General features: G+C 51.7%; 1 protein-coding gene across 2 annotated transcripts in view; it reads left to right on the top strand.

Annotated features, from left to right (window-relative positions):
• The first annotated feature begins 1,065 nt into the window (after positions 1–1,065).
• Positions 1,066–21,256, top strand: part of LINGO1 (leucine rich repeat and Ig domain containing 1) — an 88,160-nt gene continuing 67,969 nt past the window's right edge. The window contains exons 1-2 of one of the 2 annotated variants that reach the window (XM_068144256.1): positions 1,066–1,144; positions 9,438–9,590. In XM_068144256.1, the coding sequence (XP_068000357.1) occupies positions 1,097–1,144; positions 9,438–9,590 (201 nt within the window). In that variant the 5' untranslated portion in view covers positions 1,066–1,096. Of the gene's footprint in view, positions 1,145–9,437; positions 9,591–15,145; positions 15,232–21,256 lie in introns of those variants that run through there. The other variant, XM_068144258.1, reaches the window with a different exon arrangement.

Below are 21,256 nucleotides of genomic sequence, written 5' to 3' on the forward strand. Positions count from 1 at the left end.
GATGACATGCCTGTGTGACTTGGGCTGTGCTGCTATAGAGGTGACCTGGCTTTAGCAGGGAGGCTGGAGTTGGTCTCCAGAGGTTCCCCTACCATTCTGCAATTCTCTGCCATGACATTCTGGGATCTTTGCACAAAGCTCTCGTTTGAGAGCCTAAAGTGACTTCCTTGAGGGCAGGGCTCAAGGTGAAGACTGAGCCTATTCTGGCTCTGGACCAGGGTCTACTGTAACTCCTGTGCTTATCCCCTGCTTTCCCCATATGCAAGGGATGGTGCCAGGTTGATTTGTCTGCATGAGTCAGGCTCTTTGGCAAGGAGCTCAGAGCTGAGTTTTGCAGCCAGCTATAACCAGACCTCTTCAGGGCACCCACATGCACAACACCAGTTCCCTCTCATGTCTTGCTCTGCTTTCTCCTGCTTGGGAGGAAGCTAATCTCCTCCACAGCCCTCACCCATCAGAGCAGATTAGAGCAGCTCTCAGCTTCTCCTGTGTTGTGGAGGAATTGCCAGGATCAGAGGTTTGGATCGTAGCTGTGAGGGATGATCCCTCTTTTGGTAAGCCAGGATGAGAAAGCTGGTGAGCAGTTATTCTGCATCAGGGGAGAACGTGCTGGAGAAGATCCACTTCCCTCTGCTCCCCAGAGTCAACAGGAGCTGTGCTGAATTTCCCCCAAATGGAAGACGCTTGTGCACACTTCTGTAAACAGTAAAGTGAGTCAGGTTGCCCACTCAGTCTTCTCTTTCCACAGACTGTTCCTGAAGTCCCTGTGGACGCGTCTGCAGCATCCTAAATAAGACCTGTGCGCGCCGTGCTCTGAGGTGGAGGCTGCACTGAGCTGCTCAGAAAAAGAAATAGGCCACTGCTTTTCTCACGCAGGCAGGCATTTAAAGAGCCTGTGAGGGAGGAGTGTGGGCATGTGGCTGAATCAGAAGTGAGGAGCTGTCCCCTCCTTTGGCACCTCACCTGCCTCCTGTGAAACGGGGACGCTGGGAAGCCGGGCTGCGGGCTGGCTGGCGTTCTTTGGTGGATCTCTTTGTGGCTTTCTGCAGGAGGGAAAATCAGCTTTTTGCTTTGCCTTTCTGGCCAGGATTTCCAAATGGCTCAGTCTCGTCTCTGCTCCCAGAAAAGCCAGCGGTGGGCCGAGGTAATGGACCTCCCAGGAATCCCTGCCTTGCCCCTCCAGCCAGATGCCCACACAGAGCATCTATCCTTGTCTTCCAACCTGAGATGCTGTCTCTTCACTAATTACATGAGGAATATCATCTCTTCAGATTTCTGTCAGCCTATTTCAAATTAAAAAGGGACCTACAAGACCAAGGAGAACTTTATCCTCCCTCTGGGGATCACCTTTTTTCTGTTTAAGGTTTTTTTCTGCAGACCAATAATTCCATCTGAAGGTCTCCTGTGATACTGCAGTAACCCTTGGATGCCATTCAAGTGCATCCTGGCCCTTGGCATGTGCTCATTGCCTCCTAATTGCTCTAAATAAGTTGTGAATGATGAAATTAAAGTGCCATTGATATCAGGCAGCCCTGGCACATTGCAGTTACGGGCATGTGAGGGAAGTGGACAGATGGGGAGATGTTAGGATAATAGGTATTAAATGCAGATTTTATCCTGTTTGGGATCCCCATCTAAGCACAGTTCAACTTCTCAGCACAGCAAGCTTGGCATCTTCTGTGCTGGTGCCACAGCTGAGCATTTGGCACAGGTTGGTTACGTACAGGATGCAAAATTGGATGACCTCTCTTGGTTCCCTAGAGGTCCCTGGATGTTGTAGTCTCCAGGGCAACGATGTGCAAAATAACTCAGAGGCCATATAATGTCCCCAGTTTGTAAGTCCTCAGCTGCCAGTCCCTGGGGCAATGTGGTCAAGCTGAAGCAAGTAGCTGTGGGCTGTTTGGGCTGTGCTTGCCCTTAAGGTCGATCCCTTAACTGATAGCTGAGTGTTAGCTTCTGGCATTGAACCCAGAAGAGACTGAGTGGGGTGTCCTCCTCCTCCGGCATGGAGGAACACTCACCTGAGACCCCAGTGTGCCTGGGAGAGCAGCCCTTGCCCCAGTGTGGGTACTGCACTGGTAAGGATGGTGGTAAGGAGGACATGGGAGCTGGTAGAGCTGGTACTTTGGAAAGGCTGGACTCCTGATCTGATCTCCTGGAAGTGCTGCTGCCTTTAGTTTCCTTTGTTCTGAAAGAAATGAAACTTAGTTTTTTAACATATGTAGGCAAAGCAAAAGGCTTTGTTCATGGCTGGCACCCTGTCCTGAAGCATCATATAATCATTTTTGTTGGAAGAGACCTTTCAGATTAAGCCCAGCACTGCCAGGTCATCACTAAATAAACATCCTGAGCCCCACAGCTACATGGCTTTTAAATCCCTCAAGGGATGGTGACTCCACTGTCCTTGGCAGCCTGTTGCAGAGCTGGACAGCCCTTTTGGGGAACAAATTGTTCCTAATGTTCAATCTAAACCTCCCCTGGTGAAACTTGAGGCCATTTCCTCTTGTCTGTAGGAGCAAAGGGGCTTAGATAGAACCTGAATCCAGATCCTAAGGAAAGGCAATTTTATGACAATCTGTTCCCAACTGGAACAGACTCCTCACGTAACCCACGTGGTGAAAATCCTTCAGGTCATGGGGCACACAGACCAGCAATTCAACACTCAAACCCATGACCAAGTATCTCACCCCTGATCCTACAGGGAGAGCTGCTCACATGTGAGCACACAACGCTCAAGGAGCATCTTGGCCAAAGGAGCCTGCAGGGGGTAGCTGGTCCAGAGCTGCAGCTGAAGGGTGAGCTTCAGCAGTCTGCAAGCACTTGTGTGCTTGCATAGCCTTACAAGCGTGCCTGGTTCTGAGCAACCTGGTCTAGTGTGAGGGGTCCCTGCCCATGGCAGGGGGGTTGGAAGTAGATGATCCTTGAGGTACCTTCCAACTCTAACAAGTCTATGATTCTATGTGGAGTTATTAGCTTTCTGGAGATGGATGGCAGGTACAGCACAGCAGTTTTCTTTCCAAAAACATGCCAATCATTTTAATCACTTGCCTAAGGTTTGGGTCAAGTCCAGCCCACCTGGCTTTGGATAATAACCCTCCCAAACCTTCTTGAGCTAGTCTTGTGAAGCATCAGTGTTATCAGGAAAGGGTTGGGAGGTGCACTGACGTGACAGCCAGCTAGCCCACAGGATGGATAGCTGCTTGCAAAGTGCTGGAGAGTCACATTGGCTCAGTCTGAGCCAGTTCTATTCCTGTAACTGGCCTTGGCCTTGGCTTCAGCTTCCCCATGGCTCATCAGATGCTCACCCTGGGATGTGCTTACCTGGGGGCCTATTGCACAGTCTTTGGTTTGAGATGGCAGGATGCTTTGCGCTGGGCAGCCCTCCAAGCTTAGAGGTCATCTGTCACAGGAGTTCAAGACCTTTGTATTCCACCTGTTGCACATTTAAAGGCCAAAGGAGACAATTCATGACCCACTGGTCTGACCTGTTCCACAAAAGAAGCCAGGAATGGTCCTTTGCCAATCCCATTGCCAAGTGCAATACGTCTGGATGCACTCAAGCACGTGGTTCCCAAAGGCATGGGAGCTGCAGGGCCTTGGCTCTGCTGGCAAGCAGGAGAAGCCTCTGAGAAGCTGCAGAGGAGCAGCCATCTGTTCCTAGGTGGGGCCTTGGAGCAATCCTTTGAGTAAAGGTGCTCCCAGAGTGCCTAGGCTGGCTGGTGCTGCTGGCACCCTGCTCTGATGTGAGCTGCACAGGGTGCAGCAGTCTGCTTGCATGAGGGATCATGGACCCTGTCCTGGGCTGGCCTCAGTGGCTGGGTGCTCAAACTGCTCTAACATGTGCTACCTTGAAGCTGTGGGAGGTGGTAAGAGTGGCTGTAAGCTCCCCCAGGCAGTAAACACCTGGGATTTGGAGATGTTTGAGCATAAATGTATTGAGTTAGCTTTCTGAAAAGGATTTAAAAGCTGCAGGGATGTAAGCATGACATAACCAGTGCTTTCCAGTGGGTGAGTGGGCCAGTCCCTCTGCTTCCCAGCGCCTTGCAGAGCTCTGATTCCGTTGAGAAGTGTCTTCCCACCCCTGGCTGCTGTTCCCTCTGCTCAGGTGGAAATGCCCCTCCTCAGCTGTGCTCACAGCCCAGCATGCTGAATTATTGACCAAAGCTGCTGCCTGTGCTGCAACCTTGAGATGCCCTCGCAGTGCCCCTGCCTGCTTTTGTGTTGGTGGGGCAGAGTTAACCCCTTTCTCCTTGTCTCCTGTGCATATCAGGTCATCTCTGCTCTCCCCACGTCTTCCTCTGCTTCCCCTTCCCCTTGGCTGCTTTGCCAACTCCAGGAGGTGACAGACTGCCCCTGGGCTCAGTGCCTTGGGCTGGGAGAGGTCTATGCCAGCTCCCACCAAGAGCTATCCCCTTGTCTGCATGGCTGAGCACATCAGAGTACATCCCTGGATCTGCAAAGAAAAGGTCCTGGTGTCATTATCAGCAAATGAGCTGGGCACTGCCATGGCAGTGGGGAAGAGGGGAAGTGCACAGCATGGCTGGCTCATCCCTGCAGGCACACTGAGCTTTGGCCACTGCTGCAGTTGGCTGTTCCTACCAGGTGAAGAGGAAGAAGGAGTAGTGCTGGGTGGAAAGCCCTGGTGAGCTGGGCTTGGCATGGGTGTGGGAGGAGGAAGGAAGCAGTGCTGGCTGCTCCCAGTAGCCACAGGAGTCATTATCCTGTAGGACTCTCAGCTTGGCTATCCAGGGCAGAGAAAAAGGGTGAGCAGGCACCAGGGTTTTATCACCAGGAACTGCTTGATGCTCTAGTGCTGGTCTGTGCTGCATGGAGCCTGGGCAAGGCTTGGTCTGGGGAATCTTAATGTCTGGGGAGCAGATCCTTTGGGCTTATTCCAGCTAAGCACTGTCCTGGTGATGGTGGTGTGGTTTGTTGCGCTGGACTCTACTAGTTGGACTAAGCTTCAGTATCCCATGGACTTTGCATCCCCTCTAAGCAGGGCAGGTCTTGGAGACCCCTGTCTTGCACTAAGCAGAGCAGGTTGTTACCGGTCCCCACTTTTCCCAGGTGCCCAGACATGTCCTGGCATTGCCCTACAGGGCAGGAGGTGGAAGGAAGGATTTGTTCTCCTGTCGACATTCCTCACAGCAGACATTTCATGGAGCCTTTCACCCAGAGGTGAAGTCACTCACTGTGGCCACCTTTAGCAGCTGCTTCTCTGCATTGTGGGTTGTAAATGTCCCCTTAATTTAGTGCCTGCAGTGCACTAAAGCAGCTACCTTAGCACAGGCTCTGCATAATAACCAGATCCTTTGCTCTGACACAAGGCTGCTCTCTGTGTCTGTTGCAGCCCCAGTGGCTGATGCCTCCCTTATCCCTGCGTGCCTCTGCCCCATCCCTGTGGTGTGCCACAGCCAGCTCCCTTCCTGGAGATGACAGGAGTGACCTTTTCCAGCCCTGCACTTGGAATGAGGGTAGGAATGGACCAGCAGCAGCAGCATAATCCTGCTTGTGGGGTCAGAAATGCAGCTGGGCTGCCTGCACGGCTCTGGGGTCCTGCTCCATCTGCATCTGAGCGGGCATCAGGCTGACTGCCGAAGCACACTGCTCCTCTTCACTTGCCCCAGACTGTCCCTTTGCCCCACCACTGAGCCTCCCCACAAGATATTTTGCTCTTAAATGAAGACATCTACCCTAATGCAGCCAGGCAGGTCGGTCCAGGCAGACACACACTCACTTCCCAAACGTTTCATTTCTATTGCTTAAACTTGATAGTGCAAGGCGCTGCTTCTCCTTCATGGTGGAGACTAACAGCTCTGACCTTGAGGAGAGAAATTATGAGGGTTCAGAGTTTTCTTTCCCTTTTTTTTTTTGATTGCTGTTTTTCTTGCATAATAGTCATGTTGAGAGGGATTTTTTTTTTTGCTTAAACAATTTATGCCCAGTGGATAGATTTATTCCACTCAGCTGCCAGCCACAAGAAAGCCTTGCTATTCCCTGTGGCATGGCTTGCTGCTTTTTTTTCCCCCCTCCCTCAATACTCATAAATACTCTTTGCTAAATCTGAGTCTCTACTCCTTGCAAGCATGAGGGGCCAGGTACTCCTGCCTGCTTCCTGCTGCTGGCTGTGCCTCCTCGGAGCCATCTCACCTCCTTCGCTGGCCTGGCCCTAGGTCATCTGAGTGGTGCTCGGGACCCACGCCTAAACCTCCCTCTGTCTCCCCATGCCTGCTGCTATTCTGCTCCCTCATAATTTCCGTCTCTCAGGGATAAAGGCTGTGTAAACATTGCTTTATTTAAATCTCCTGGCACCAAGAGGTGCTTTGTAGGCAGCACTTCCAAATCCCACCTGGCTGCTACCTCCCATGCCTCTTCTCCCAGCCAATACCCTGCTGTCCTGGCTTTGAGCAGAAACCAGGCAAAAAATGGATTTCCAGGGTGGCTCAGCACTGTTCCTGCAAGGGAGAAGGGGAAAATGTGAAGGTTCAGTTTGGTTCTGAATGATTTATAGGAATGAATGTGGCAGAAATGCAAAGCAAGTGTTATGGCTTGACAGCAGAGTTTGTTTGGACTGGGGGTAGAACAAAAAAGTGAGGAGATTCTGAAGATGAAAATTGGGTGCAGCAAAGGAGATAAGAAGGGAGACATTTTCTTTTAAACACATCAAACCTGGCTGTTTCTAATGCTGACTGATCACTTAATGCTCTTTGCTGAAACACCATTCCACATGACAAGGCACATCTGCCGGGGCTGGGATGGCTGCAGTGCTGGGGCTCACTGATGAGTCTGAGGTATCTCCAGAGCTGTGTGGCACTGCTGGTCTGACAGCCCTGGGTGCCTGCCTCTGTTTCCCTTCCTTTGTCTGCAGCTCATCCATGAAGCTTGGAGAGCCCCAACTGCCTCACTTCATCTCTGCCAAGGTGGGTTAATTGTAGGGGACCCACATGCTGTTGCAGCTCCCTTGTTCAAGAGGTTTCATAGAATCACAGAATTATTTTGGTTGGAAAAGACCACTAAGACCCTAAGGACCCACTAAGGTCCAACCATCAACCTAACACCATCATGGCCACGAAACTGTGCCCAAAGTGCCATGTCCACAGGTTTGTCCTGAACACCTCCAGGGATGGTGACTCCACCACCTCTCTGGGCAGCCTGTTCCAATCCCTGAGCACTCTTGCAGTGAAGAAATTATTCCTAATATCACAGTATAGCCAAGGTTGGAAGAGACCTCGAGGATCATCGAGTCCAACCTGTCACCACAGACCTCATGACTAGACCATGGCATCAAGTGCCACGTCCAATCCCCTCTTGAACACCTCCAGGGACAGTGACTCCACCACCTCCCTGGGCAGCACATTCCAATGGCTAACAACTCTCTCAGTGAAGAACTTTCTCCTCACCTCCAGCCTAAACTTCCCCTGGTGCAGCTTGAGACCTCTCCTGGCACAACTTGAGGCCATTTCCTCTTGTTCTATCACTTGTTACTAGGGAGAAGAGACCAACCCCCACCTCACTCCAGCCTCCTTTCAGGGAGTTGTAGAGATCAGTGAGGTCTCTCCTCAGCCTTCCCTTCTCCAAGGTCTGGATCGAGATCTCCAAACTCTCTGCAGGAGTGAGCCTGGGACATGGCATCCCCTCCCTGATGGGCAGCTTGCTGGCTCTGTCTCTAGCACTTTGGATTTCTTTAGAGCTCAGATTTTTCAGCTCCTCACCTCTCCACTGGTGCAATGCTTCAGGAACAGATGGGCTTAATTTCCGTTTGCCGCCCCCTGAACTTGGGAGGAGGCTTGAGTTTGGAGCCAGTCTTATTCCATGTGGCTCCATCCGGCAGACTCCTGCCCGTGGGCAGCCAGCCCTGCCCTGATCCTGTGGACACACAGCCTCCTCCTGAGGAGCCCTCTTTGTGCCGAGGAGGGCTCTGTGTAAGAGCCTTCTCTCTGAGCAGATAAATCTGTCTGTGTTACCTTAGCAGTAGCAATGGCTGAGCATCATCTTAGGGGTTGATACTGTTGAGATGCTTAGTCTAAGCTTCATCTAATCCTCTTTCATCTAGCAATTGGGCTCGTGAGCTCACAAAACCAGGTTTTCTGACACCAGCCTCAGCATTTTGTGGTGTTGGAAGGAAGGGAGGAATGTTCCTGCTGCATCTCAGAGCTGCTGCTCCTGAACTGAGCCCGGGGCAATAGGGAGAAGATAATGACCCTACGTTCCCAACCTGAACTCTTACTTGACTCGTGGATTTGTTTCATAGTTTCATAGTTTCATTCAGGGTTGGAAGGGACCACAAGGATCATCTAGTTCCAACCCCCCTGCCATGGGCAGGGACACCCCACACTAGATCAGGCTGGACAGAGCCTCATCCATTTGGGGCTTAGATGTCAGCTCTTGTTTTCATAGAATCTTGGGGCATGTGATTTCCATACCTGGCTTCTTGTGGAACATGAAGCTGAATTTTATAACCATGACTTTGGGATGGATTCAAGTTCTGGCTTGTTTTGCTGCTTTCTGCTGCATGGTGCCAAGTGTACCTTGGGAATCCTGCAGCTTTTGGGGAAGTAAGAGCAAATTTAATTTGAATCATCTCTGTTCCCTTCCTGTGTGGCAAGGCTCTGAATTTGGAGCTGCTGGACCTCAGCTGTGCTTGAAAACTCTTGGGCTGTGAACTTTACAATCAAAACCTGACTCCTGCCTGCTCAAACCTTGGGTGTGGTCCAGCAGGCTTGCTGCCCTCTTGCATCACGGTGTCACCTAGACACTCATCTGGGGGACAGGCCCTGGAGGGTGGTGCTGGCAAAAGGCAGTGGCAAGGACTAGCACCCAGGACCACCCTCCCACAGCCTTGGAGCACAGGAAAGGGGTCATGGGTTTGGTATCAGTGAGATTAAATCAGCCCCATGCTGGTTCCCAGCTGACAATTAGATCTCAGCCCTAGAACCCGATTTTTGACCAGCTCTGAGGTGACCATTAGCCCTTCTTGAGAAGAGGTCAGGTGGGCAAAGCCCTCCTCCATGACTGTCTGCCAGCGCTGCTGTGGTGTGGGCTAGGTTAAGTGAACAATGTCTATGGGTGGGAGGGCACAAAGCTTTCTGGAGATGGTCTCCAGGGGGGCTTAGGGTTTGCTGTTGATGTGATACTTAAGAACTCCTCCTGCTTCTCTTGTGTGCACATTGGCACACAAACACTGTGCTAGCAAACAGAAGGGTGAGTGCACCTTGGGAGCAGGGCAAGAGGAGATGAAAACCATTGCATGGGGGAGAGTGGAGTCAGGAGAGCAGACCTGATGCCAGCCAGCACTCAAGAGCTGCTTGCTGCCACTGCCTTGCCCTAATCCCTTGACTCTGCCTGGCCTCATTCCCCAACACCTCCTTCCTTTTTTGCCCAGATTGGATGTTGCTTCTTTCAGCATCTTCTTATGCTCTCCTCCTCCTGTCTTGCAGGGCTGCAGATCCAGGGCTGAGCGAGGTGCCCAGCTGCTCTGCATTGGGGCCCATGAGACAGGCAGGACCACCCTGTCCTTCCCCCCCTCTCCCTCTGCTGCACAAGAAGCCCCTCCAGAACCCAAAACGAAGCTGCAGAGGTCTGCTGCCAAGGTAAGTCCTGGGTGGTTGGGGGTGGGTTGTTTTTTTTTTGCTGCTTTGCTCTGCTGTGGCACTTCTCTGGCGGAGGACACTCTGCAGGGTTCTCTTTCCTGCCTGCTCCACGTGTTTCTCCCTGCTGCAGCAGGGTGCACACACTCACACACACAAAAGACTGAGGGAGCAGCTTTTGCACCAAATAACTCAGGTTGCAGTCAACAGCCACAGCTCACGAATCCAGGTTGTATTTAGCAAGTGGTATTGGCTGGGGGGGGGGGGGGGAGAGAAAAAAAAGTGAAACACTGAAAAGTTTGATTTTGACATTTTCAAACTGAAACCTTTCAGCCATCTGTTTCAGGATTTCAGGATGACATTTCATTTTGAATTTTTTTTTTTCCTAGGGTTGTTTTTTTTTTGTGGTGGGTTGGTTTTGGTGTTTTTTTTTTTTCTCCCCTTCTTTCCAGTGTGGGGTAGGGAAAGCCACCTACAAACAAAATGAAAGCTCACTTCAATCCAAAGGGCTTCATTCAGCCCCTGGTTATTACTGGGACTTGAAAATTTGGCAAAGAAAAACAATATATAAAGAAACCAAAAGCCAACAAAATAAAACAAAAGCAAAAGCGACCGACCAAAAAAAGCAAACAACCAAAACAACCCCCCAAAAAACTCCCAAACCCAAAAAAACTCCCACCCCAACCCAAAACCAAACAAAAACCACTTCAGTCAACCTGAATTGTTCTCTCAGCTTGGCCACCAAAAGAAAACCCAAGCAAACAACACACACTCCTCCCCTCATCCCCCTCCCCCCTTTCCCCTTTCCCTGCCCAGATCTTCAGGATCTGCTGCTGTTGGGGTTGGAAGCTGTTGGAATGCTGCTAGAGCAGGGCTGGTGGGCAGCACAAGGGGCTTTTTGGGAGCTCTGGAGCAGGGAGGTAGGTGGTGGCTGCAAAGCCTGTGGGGTTGTTTGCTTTGCCTGTGTGAGGGAGTGGGAGCTGTGAGGCACCTACTACGCATCGCTGGGAGGTTTTGAGTGAGAGCTTGGGAAGAGCTTGTGGTGGCAGAACATGTTGTACCAAGGACTTCAGGGATGGCAGGAGAGACTCAGTGGGAGCTAATTTTAGCTGTGGCAGCAGAAAGCTTGTGCCTGAGTCGAGAGCACTCTATGCATGAGCCTACCTGGGAGGCAGCAGCTTCCCAGGTGTGCAATGGAGCCCTAAGGCTGTGGTAGCTTCTAGTACTGGTGCCCAGATCTCTGCTGGGTGCCACAGATCCATGGCAGATCGCCCCCAGCCCCATTTGCTCCCTGAAGAACATCATCTGTGCCTGTCAGCTCAATGCTTTGACTATACAGAGTTTGGGAAAGTCCAGTTTGAGGTAGAGCAGGGGTAAACGTGACTCTGAAGGGACCTTCTGGTCTGCCTGGAGGGTCTTTGTGGATAAGCTTGACCTGAACAGAAGAAAACACTCTGGGGAAGGAGCCTGTTGGGCTCAGGAGGGAGGAGGAGAGCAGGAAAGTACTGGATAGATGTTGAAGAGGGAAGGGAGAAAGGTGACTAACTTGTATGGCCAAAGAATTTAGAATTGGGTTCAGAAGATGTAAGAAAGTCATGGAAATGAGGAAGAACCTCATCTTCTTGCCAGAATAGCAGAGGCTGGGCACTATGAAGGCCACAAGCTGCCAACATGAGGCAGAGGGACAGGGCCTCACAGTGAACAGGATCCTGCCCATGGGGCTACATAAGGAGCCTGCATGGTCCCTTAATGACAAAGAGGAGATGGTCTGACCGCACTTGCCCCTTGTCCCTGTGAGCCCCAGGGTGGCCCTTCCACCATGCTCTCAGCTGAAAGCTGCAGCTTCCTGGTTTGAGAAAGAGGCTGCACTTTACCTTTCCTACACTCTCTCCACCCCCATTTTATTCCAAGGGTACCCTTATCAACAGCCACATGGCAGAACTGCTGGCCAGGGAGGCGTCTGCTGGAAGGGGGATTGCTGCGCCTGGCAGGGGCTGCTGGGCACCTCCCTGTGCGTGGGGCTATACCTTCCCCATGGTGGCTCATACTGGCCTTCAGGAAGGAGGGATGGGGTCATGAATCGTAGCTGAAGAGTAGGAGAGACCCAAAATCGTGCCATAAACAATCTGTGCAGTGCAGGGGGTGGGGGTTGCAGAAATGCATCTGCCCATCGTCTCAGAGGAGCGTGCTGCTGGCATGTCCCCAGCTCCCAGCAGCCTGGGCACACAGGACTCCCACTCCAGCAGAAAAGCTTCACATGCAAAGAGTACCTGGCAGGAGTCTGGGCACGTGGTGGGACAGCAGGTGCTTGATATCCACTTTCCTGTGCTCCCCTTGCTTTTGTCAGCACTAGCTCCCTGCTGAAGCCTTACAGGGCTGCTGCCTTTGTTGCAGACTCAAAACCTGGCTGTTCAGAGCTAGACAAAATTAGGAGGAATGAAGAATTGCTGCAGATCTGAACCCAGTGGCTGCCCTGATTTGGAGGGGAGCCAGTTGAGCCCAAGCCTTTGTCTGATGTCTTGCAGGTGGCTTTAAACCCAGAGTGTGCAAGAGGTGGTTCTGGGTAGGGTGGTAAGACCTCAGCCTTGTGGCCTCTGTGCCGAAGGGATCCTTGTGAAGTGCTGGAGCACCAGCTCAGCTGCTGGCTGCTTGGAGCAGAGACTGACCTCTGGGCTGTGGGTAGATCCGTGGAGACAGAGCTCATGGGCCTGTGTGTTCCTATGTGAGACACAAGCCTGGAAGATGGTGGTTGTCCCTGGGCGGATAGTGGGTTGGAGAAAGGGAGTTTGTCACACCAGCAATCCCTCCAGCCTGGTTTGGAAACAGTGAGAAGGTCTTTCCCCAGGCCCTTCCTGGAACCCCCTGAAACTTGCTGAATCATTTACCTCTGTTTTTGCATTTATTGTTCCCGTCTTCCATTCTCCTTCTGTTTTCATCTCACCCTCTCTTTCTTTTTCCCCCAGCTCCATCTTTATCAGTAGCTAATGAAACAGGCAGGGAGAAGCCAGATTCGTACAGTAATTAAATTTACTTAGTGGGTATTCAGCTGGAGTAATGAGAAGTTTAATTCAATGATTAGTTTTTTCTTTCATTAATTAAAAATGGAACAACGGTGCACTTGCAGTGGGCTGCATTGATCCTCCTTGTGGAGAGCTGCTGATGGAGGAGGTGGAAGGAAGGCTTCTCGTTTGTATTGTCATCCCCTGGATGATCTCCTTGCACACAGATGCCTTTATTGTCCCCTGTCTCTCAGGTGACCTCTCTGCCAAGGTGTCCCTGACTGTGTAAGGTGCACTTAGGGCAGTGATGGAGGAGGGTGGTGGAGCAGTCCTCAGAAGTCCCCAGAAGCAGCCTTTCAGCTTCAAAAAAAAAAAAAAAAGGATTTGAAATATTTGCTGTGGGTGGAAGATTGAAAAGCAAGTCCCAGCCCACAAGAAGTTTGGGGTGGGAGAGTTGTTTTCCTTCCTAGCTACACAGATTTTGATCCATTTAAATATGTTAAATCCATAGCCATGCTTTTAGCCCTTTAAAAGAAGTGGTGTGTGAAAGCATCAATAAATAAATAACCCAAATAAGTTGTTCCCTATTTGCCAGTGCTCTCTGGTAGGCTCTGAGCCACATTGGGACCTCGTGTGTCCTTTGAGGCATGGTTGGGCAGGTTGTGTTCTGCTTGAGCAGAGGCATTGGCTTGTTCCTGGTTTGTTCCTGCTTTTTCCTTGGAAGGTTTTATTTTGGTAGCTTTTGGGATCACTGTAAGATCTGCTAAGTAGATGAGTTCATAAGGAGATGTAGTCAATAACGGGAACAAAATCCCCCACAACAAGCAGTGAACCATTAATTGGTGTTATGGATCCAGTCTGTGCTGGAGTGATGTTCTTAAGGGGCTGGCTGAGATGGCTATGCAGGAGAGAAAGCTCTGCAGCCACCCTCACATCTGCCCTCACTGCTCCTTGTGTCCTCCAAGTCATCTGCTTCTCTGCTGCTGGCCCTGTGATGGTGAGAATTAGCCGAGGGCTGGGGGCAGTGAGCACCCCACGTTGAGGCCAGTAAGTGCCAAGGGCACTCAACACCTCTGAAAGTGAGATGGATTTGCTTTCCTGTGGCGTCCTATGGTATCTCAGGTGATAACTGCCATGGAGAAGCTAGTGGGCAGGTGAAAGACTCCTGAGCAGCCCAGAGCTCTGTTCTGTGCTGGGAAGGACAGGCAGAGGATTCAGAAACAATTTGGTATTCCAAAAAAGGTGGAATAGATCTCCCTGCTTTGGCTTCATCCCCCAAACCAGTGAAAATTGTGGTGGGAAAATGGTTTCTGGCAGTAGAAAAGATGAACATGAGGCACTCCTCTTTCCACACAAGACAAGAAGGTCTCAGCTGTGGTACCTGGGCTGGCTCCTCTCCAGCACATACCTTGGCTGTGGCAGTCAGTGGGGGGGAAGGGAATGGAAGGGGAAGGGGATGGAGGGGAGGGGCAGGAAGGTGAGCCTGAGGCCAGAACATGGTCAATTTGAGCTCTCTGGTGCTGGCACCCTGACCAGGCTGCAGTGTCCCCCATATACAGGGCAGCTCTGGGATGGGGCAGGCAGAGGGATCATCTTGCCCAGCAGGGTTTAGGCAACATCCTCCACCTCCCAGGACAGCAGACAGGACAAGGCTGTGGGAGGGCAGGGTGGGACAGAGCCACTCTTCCTGTGCACTCCTTGGCTAAAATGGAGCTCCTGGTATTTGGCAGGGCCCAACCTATTGTCCCCAGGGAGGTATGATGGTGCTTTGCTCTGGACAGTGTTTTGGGCTGACCCTGGCTGTAACACACCACAGGCAAATGCTATTATGTCTGTATAAAGGCCCCCAAACACCCCACTTGGGTCCCCGGGGCACAGTGTTCTGCAGCCAAAACCTCATACCCAGTTGCTGAGGGCCTCAGCTGTAAGACCTTTTTGCAGCTCTGGGCTTTAGTAGCGTCCTCTGTGCAGCATTTTCTTGCTCTGCCCAACCTGGAGCCACCAAGACTGGAGTACAGGGATGCAGACCGGGCTCTGAGCTGCCCAGGCAGTACTGCCTGTTGGGGAAGGCTCATGGAGGGCTGTGCAGTCAGGCTGGTTACTGAATGCCACCCAGCCTTGTAGACAGCTACAGCACTGCTTTACAACCATGTTTTTCAGAGGGCTTCTGCACGGCATGTGTTTCTTGAGAGATCACTGCAAGTGATTCCCAAGTGCTCTGGCCCAAATCTGTCCCGGTAGCTGTCAGCAGATCAATGCTCTGCTAAGTACAGGCTTGCTCTATTTCCATGGGAAAATGGCTTCTATTCAGCAGTTCATTCTGGGCCTTTCAGCAGCAGGTCCACTAAATTTTGGTTGCTGTGTTTTTCTGTCTGTTGCAGCCTGATTTATAGCTTTTAAATATTGGCTCAGATGAAGATTAAACTCAAGACGAGCTCTGGTTTGGGGCAGGAGAGCAGGGGGAGGGGGAAGAAGCGTTCCCAGCTTTTTAATTTCTCTCCTGCCTGCCTCTCCAACACCAGGTTTAAAGCCCTAATTGCCATCTTGTTTCACCCACAGTGCATGAGTGAAACGCAGAGGAGAGGCCAAAGCCCAGCACGCCCCTGGCAACTGATCCCCCAGCATCCTGCCTTCATCTGACCTGGGTAGGTGGCACACGAGGTCGGGAGCTGTCCTGTCGCCCAGCATATGACACTCACATGCTTCTGTCTCACTGAGACCAGGCTTGGACTGGTTTCTGCTGCCATAAGCAAGGTAGAAATGCCTTCCCCTCAGAGTCTGGGGCTGCCACCCAGCCCTCCTGGGCTGTAAGGCAATGCAGCTTTCAACCAGGACCTGAGGCAGGTGCTGCCTGCATGTCGGGAACAGGTAGGAAACGTTTCATCCATCACACCTGCATAGGGGAGGGCTTTACCGGGAGGGGAGGGCTTTACCGGGAGGGGAGGGCATCCAAAATGAGTATTTGGGTGATGTTAACAGATAAGTCATTGTCATGTGGCCGTACAGCTCTGCTTAGGCGGCTTGCTCCAGCATAGGTGAGGGCAAACGCTGGCTGCATGGAGCGAGCCAGCGTGGGCAGCTGAGCACTGCAGCCTCGGGGATGCTGGGCAGAAATAGTTTGATGTTCCAGGAGAGGGCAGGCGAGAGAGGGCCCTCAGAAAGCAGCGTCGGGTGAGATGTCTCTATTAGCACTGCAAGGCGTCGGCCCTCCCTCTGCCGACTCAGCCTCCTGCCGGCGCTCTCGCCGGGACAGTTGGGAGGCAGCAGCCAGTTCCAGCTCGTTCTGTACAGCCCAGTCCTCAGCTGACATCTGTGCACTGTCAGGCTGATGCAGGCAATGAGTGAGACAGCAAACAGCAGAGCTGTCTGGGCTGAGGCAGTTTCCCTGGATGTCAGTCCTCGAGAGAGAAGAAAGAAAGAGATCTCTCTCCACCACCAGCAGGATTCAGTTGATTTAAAAAAAATAGAATTAAAAGTATTAGAATGATTCAAACATCTTTTGTATGCCAGAGCTGAGCAAGGGGGCAGTGTTCAAGCTGGATGCTGTCCAGGGTGGCATGAGATAGATCCTTGCTCTGCAGGAGTGGCACCACTGGGAGAGACACCTTGGCTTGGGGCAGAGCGCAGGGGCTCACCTGGAGCTGCCCAGGAGGCAGCATCCCACGCCTGGTTCAGAGGAGAGGGAATCAAAGTGGTGAGGGAGAAGTGGCTTTCACAGGGACACATGCACACAGCCAGGTAATTTCCCCTTTACATCCTGTTTTGCTCAAAGCAACGAGCAGGCTGCAGAGACTCAACCTGATGCATGCAAAAAAGGGACCTGGCCTCCCCTTGCCTGACGTTCCTGCACAAGAGGGGCCAGCAGAGAGGTGTTTTCAGCTTTGAGGAGAGGTATTTCTAGCTCCTCTCTGCTGCTTCCCCGTTTTTATGGTAAGCAGGAACGATCTGAGGCACCTCTCCCCGCCGGCTCCCGCGGGTGCTCCTTGCAGGCCCTGGCAAAGCTGTGTGCAGAGGAGGCTGGGTCAGAGGAGTTCCCACCGTGTCAGGGCTGACAGAGCAAGCGGAGGGACCATCGAAATAGCAGCTTTCTGTCAAAACACCTTCTCGGCAGCAAGCCCTGAAATGGGTTTATTCTTGGTGATCTTCTATCAAAACACAATTCTACTGGGAAACGGTCGTGCTGCTTAAAGTCCTCCCTGAAAACACGAGCTCTGAGAGCCATCTGCTTTGGGGTATTTTCTTCCTGAGTGCCATTTGCAAAAGTTGAAGATTTATTCTTTTCCTTTTTCTCTTTTTTTGTGTGTGTGTGTTGGCTTCCCCCCCCCAGAACAGTATTTAGCAAGCGAGGTGATTTTGTTTTTCCATGGGTTCTTGCCTTTGAGAAAAGAAAAATGTTATTTCCTAGGAAGTTTGGGATAACTGAATCATAGAACTGACAGGGCTGGAAGGGAGAGTGGTGAAGGCCTGGAATGGGTTGTCCAGGGAGGTGGTCGGGGCCCTGTCCCTGGAGGTGTTTAAGCCCAGGCTGGCTGAGGCTCTGGCCAGGCTGATCTAGTGTGGGGTGTCCCTGCCCATGGCAGGGGGGTTGGAACTAGATGATCCTTGTGGTCCCTTCCAACCCTGAATGATACTATGATACTATGATACTATGATCAGCCAGTTCCATGGCAGGGACACCTCACACTAGACCAGGATGCCCAGAGCCACACCCAGCCTGGCCTTAAAAACCTGGGGATGAGGCTTCCACCACCTCCCTGGGCAACCTGTGCTAGTCTCTCACCACCCTCATGGTGAAGAACTTCTTCCTGACATCCAATCTGAATCTACCCACTTCTAGTTTTACTCCATTCCCCCCAGTCCATCACTATCTGATACCCTATAAAGTCCCTGAGCAGCTTTCTTGGAGCCCCCTTCAGATACTGGAAGGCCACCATATGATCTCCTGTGAACCTTCTCCTCTCCAGAATGGGGATGTTTAGGTTTCTCAGCCTGGTTTCTGCACTAGCAGTGTAAGGCTGGGGCAGCTATGTAGCATAATGGTGGGCAGCAACCACATCTCAGGTCCTGAAGACCTTGGGGTCAGTGCACAGCCCCTCCACCATGCCCAAAAGTCTGGAGTTGAAGCAAGGCCTGGTGTTGACAGGCAGCCTCTGAGCCTGAGCAACCAGCAGACACCTAAACCCTCTCCCCAAGGAGACAGTGAACCTTGGGGCTGGTTGATGTGGTCAGAGGTTTTATTTAGTTCTGAGGCAGGGCTGAACTTTGTGGATTTTTAATGCATGAATTTTTAGTGTTTAAACTGAGCAAATCTTTGAACTCATGTGGTTTCTGAGGGATGTGGCTCTTCCTCTCTGACTGCGTGTGCCATAAATGCTCCCAAAAAATCCTCCCTTTCCTCTCTGGTGCTGCTCTGGTGATGTAGTCACAAACTTGCAATAGGTCAGACTTCCCACAAAGCCTCTGTCACAGAAGTGGTTTGGTTTTTCACTTTTTCAAAGCAGATTTTCAGCATCAAGGTTATGTCAAAAACCTCTAAGTGGGAATGGGGACATCACAGGTTCCCCATCTCATGCTGCAGTGGGCCAGAAACCCCTCATGAGGGTAGCCAGGAGCAAGGAGGATGATGCAGGTGACCTAGGGTGTGGAAGAAAGAATGAGTGGGGAAGGGTCTGGGTGGTGGCATCTGGCATGGCAGGAGCTGGGGAGGGACAGGTTGGCAGCTGGTTTAGCAGAAGGGTCTCTCCTGGGAGCAGTGTGCAGGTCAGCACTTGGAGAAGGAGCAATACAAGTTGTCAGGTGGAAACATTCCCTCCCTGATAACTTCATTCTGCTGGCTGGCTCAGAGCAACAAAAATCAATGCAACAGAGCCAGGCTGCCTGTGCAGCAGGAGAATCTCTCTGGGACCCCCTTCCACCTCACACTGTCCCCAAAGGGGACTAGCTGGTAGCTCTAGACGGTGGAGGGAGTGCCATGTAAGAGTAGCAGCAGTGTGGGGTCTGTCCCCAGGGAAGCTGCAGGGACAGTGTGGTCACTCATGTTTGGCTGTCCCAAAAGCTGTGTTTAAACAGGATGACTGGAAAGAGCTGAGGGAGAGAAAACAAGGCTTGAGGGAAGGGCTGCAGCAGAGCAGAGTTCTGTAGCCTGTGTCAGGAGGTCTGCTCCTTCACCCCAGCAGGACCAAGAAAAGTCCTGAGTTCCTTTCCCATTCCTTGCCTGATTCCCACCTGGCTTTCTAGATTAAGCCAGCTTTCTTTCCAAGCCTCTCACTCCACAGGCTGACAAAGTTATTAGCATAAGGAGATATTTTTATGTTATTGTTGCTGATGATATTTTTTTTTGATGGTGCTTTTGCAAAAATGTTAATTGTGCAAGATGCTAATAGGCTGTGCAGGGACCCAGGATGGCATCGTGTGTGCTGCTGCAGGTCCTTGGTGCAAACCTGGATGCCACCACCACAGCCCAGTGAATCCAGGGAGCTCTGCAGCGGGATGCCTGATGCTGAGGGCCTTGCAGTGCCTGTGAATCTTGGCAGGGACCATCAGGGGCTATTTGTGGCAGGAGCCTGGGTGCTGTGCTAGTGAGGCTGTGAGGCATTCTTTCCTGTCTTGGGGTGGGAGATTGGATCATGCACACACAGCTTGGGATGTCACACAGTATCACAGTATCACTTAGGTTGGAAAGGACCTCGAGGATTGTCGAGTCCAACCTATCAACACAGACCTCATGACTAGACCATGGCACCAAGTGCCACATCCAATCCCCTCTTGAACACCTCCAGGGACGGTGACTCCACCACCTCCCTGGGCAGCACATCCCAATGACGAACGACTCGCTCGGTGAAGAACTTCCTCCTCACCTCGAGTCTAAACCTCCCCTGGCGCAGCTTGAGACTGTGTCCCCTTGTTCTGGTGCTGGTTGCCTGGGATTAATTAATGTTAAATGCAGAAGAAGCAGGAGTGAGTGAGAGAAGGAGCTGGGTGTGCCTGGCAGTTTGTTTCCTTGGGTTTATCCACTGATACTTTCTGCTTAACTGCACCCGGACATGGCAGGAAGAGCTGGGGAGGGGAAAGGGGGGCTAAAAAGCTTTGAAAACAATTACCTCCCATGCACTATTCAGGGCAGGCTGGTTTCTTCTTGAAAACTGGAATAATTACTCCTGCAAGGCTTCCAGTTCTCCTGATTTCATTGCACTGGGAGAGAGGCATCAGGAGAGTCCTCCTTGTCATGGAGAAAGAATGGGCTGGTTTGTGTTCAATAGTGAGGGGCAATCACTGTATTGATACTTGGATGGGGAGGGTCAGAGGGTTGGTATGTTCCCATGAATGTTTGCAGATGGTGGACAGAGGACTTGGAAGGAAATTGAGCTAGTTTAGAAATGGATTAGGGTGTATTAGGAATGAGAGAAATGTCCCTTATGCTTGAGACATGCTGGACTGTGCCACTCCAATGTGCATTCCATGGCTCCCTCTGGGCTGCATCCTGCTTCCCAGTGGTGGGTTATGGCCACGGGGACAGACATGGGGCACCTGGTGGTGGGTCATGGCTGTGGGGATAGACGTGGGGCAGCTGGTGGTGGGTTGTGGCCTCAGGGAGCACATCCGCTTGCTTGCCTGCCACTCCAGGAAGTGCTCTCCTGACGTTAGCTGTGATCCAAAATTAGCATCCCATTCACTCCCTCTTAGCTCTGTTAGCTCTGCGAGGGTAATAGGGCTTAAAAAAACAGGTCTCCTGTCACTGAAATCAGCAGCTCTGACTCCAGAGTACATGGAGGAAGCAGACTTGCTGAATAAAGCAGTGTTGCCACTGCAAGTGCTCGCCTGCCTGCGGCAGTGCTGTGGACTTGCCCAAGGTCAGCCCAAGAATGGGAGTCAGGGCCTGGGGAGGGTCCTCAGTCCCCATCTGGGAGGCTAAACTACTAGGAGAGGAGGATGAAGGCGTGAACATCAAGCCCAGCCAAACTGGAGTGTTCCCTGTGCCATGCCATGTTCTGCAATTACTCACTTCCACCCACATCGCACCTTCCCCCTCCCCTAAATCCTCCCTCGCCTGGTACTGGAGTGGAGAACGGAGGCAGCTCCAGTTTTATGAATCAATCAAAGACAATGCCTGCTTTTGAGAGCTGCTGATTTAGAGAGCCCTTTGCAAGCATGTGTGCAGTATGATTTCTTATCAGAGCACGACTCTGGACGAGCCTGCCAAGAGGAGCTGTTCCAGCTCCCAGCCACATCCTGGGGAGACAGGCTGAGTGGTCTTTTCATCTACAAATAAAACAAACAGGAACAAAGGAGGCAATAATATTGACTTTCATCATTGATATTCCCATTTATCTCAGTAATAATTAGTAATTCTATTGCTGGAAGGGTATAGCTCATAATCTCACTGTTTCAGGAGAGCCTATTAATGTCATCACCGAGAACAGGCAGGCATAAAGCACTGGGCAAGTTGAGGCTGGTGAGTGGGGTGGAAATGGAGCAGAGCTGGGCATGGAGGCAAGTGGCTGCAGGAAGACACATGGATGCTGTAGGAAGTGGTGCAGCAGAAGAGTTGGGGAGGGTGCTCTTGGGCAAGGGCAAGCCTTGGGTCGCTGCTGACCTGACAGTCCTGCTGTGCCTGGAGTGAGGTGAGAGCTGCATGGGCTTGCTGATGGAAGCTGGACCTCTCAGGCTCCC

The sequence above is a fragment of the Melanerpes formicivorus genome, unplaced genomic scaffold, assembly GCF_026170545.1.
Source record: "Melanerpes formicivorus ecotype bairdi unplaced genomic scaffold, bMelFor1.0.p_v2 SCAF_10, whole genome shotgun sequence".
Classification (NCBI taxonomy): domain Eukaryota; kingdom Metazoa; phylum Chordata; class Aves; order Piciformes; family Picidae; genus Melanerpes; species Melanerpes formicivorus.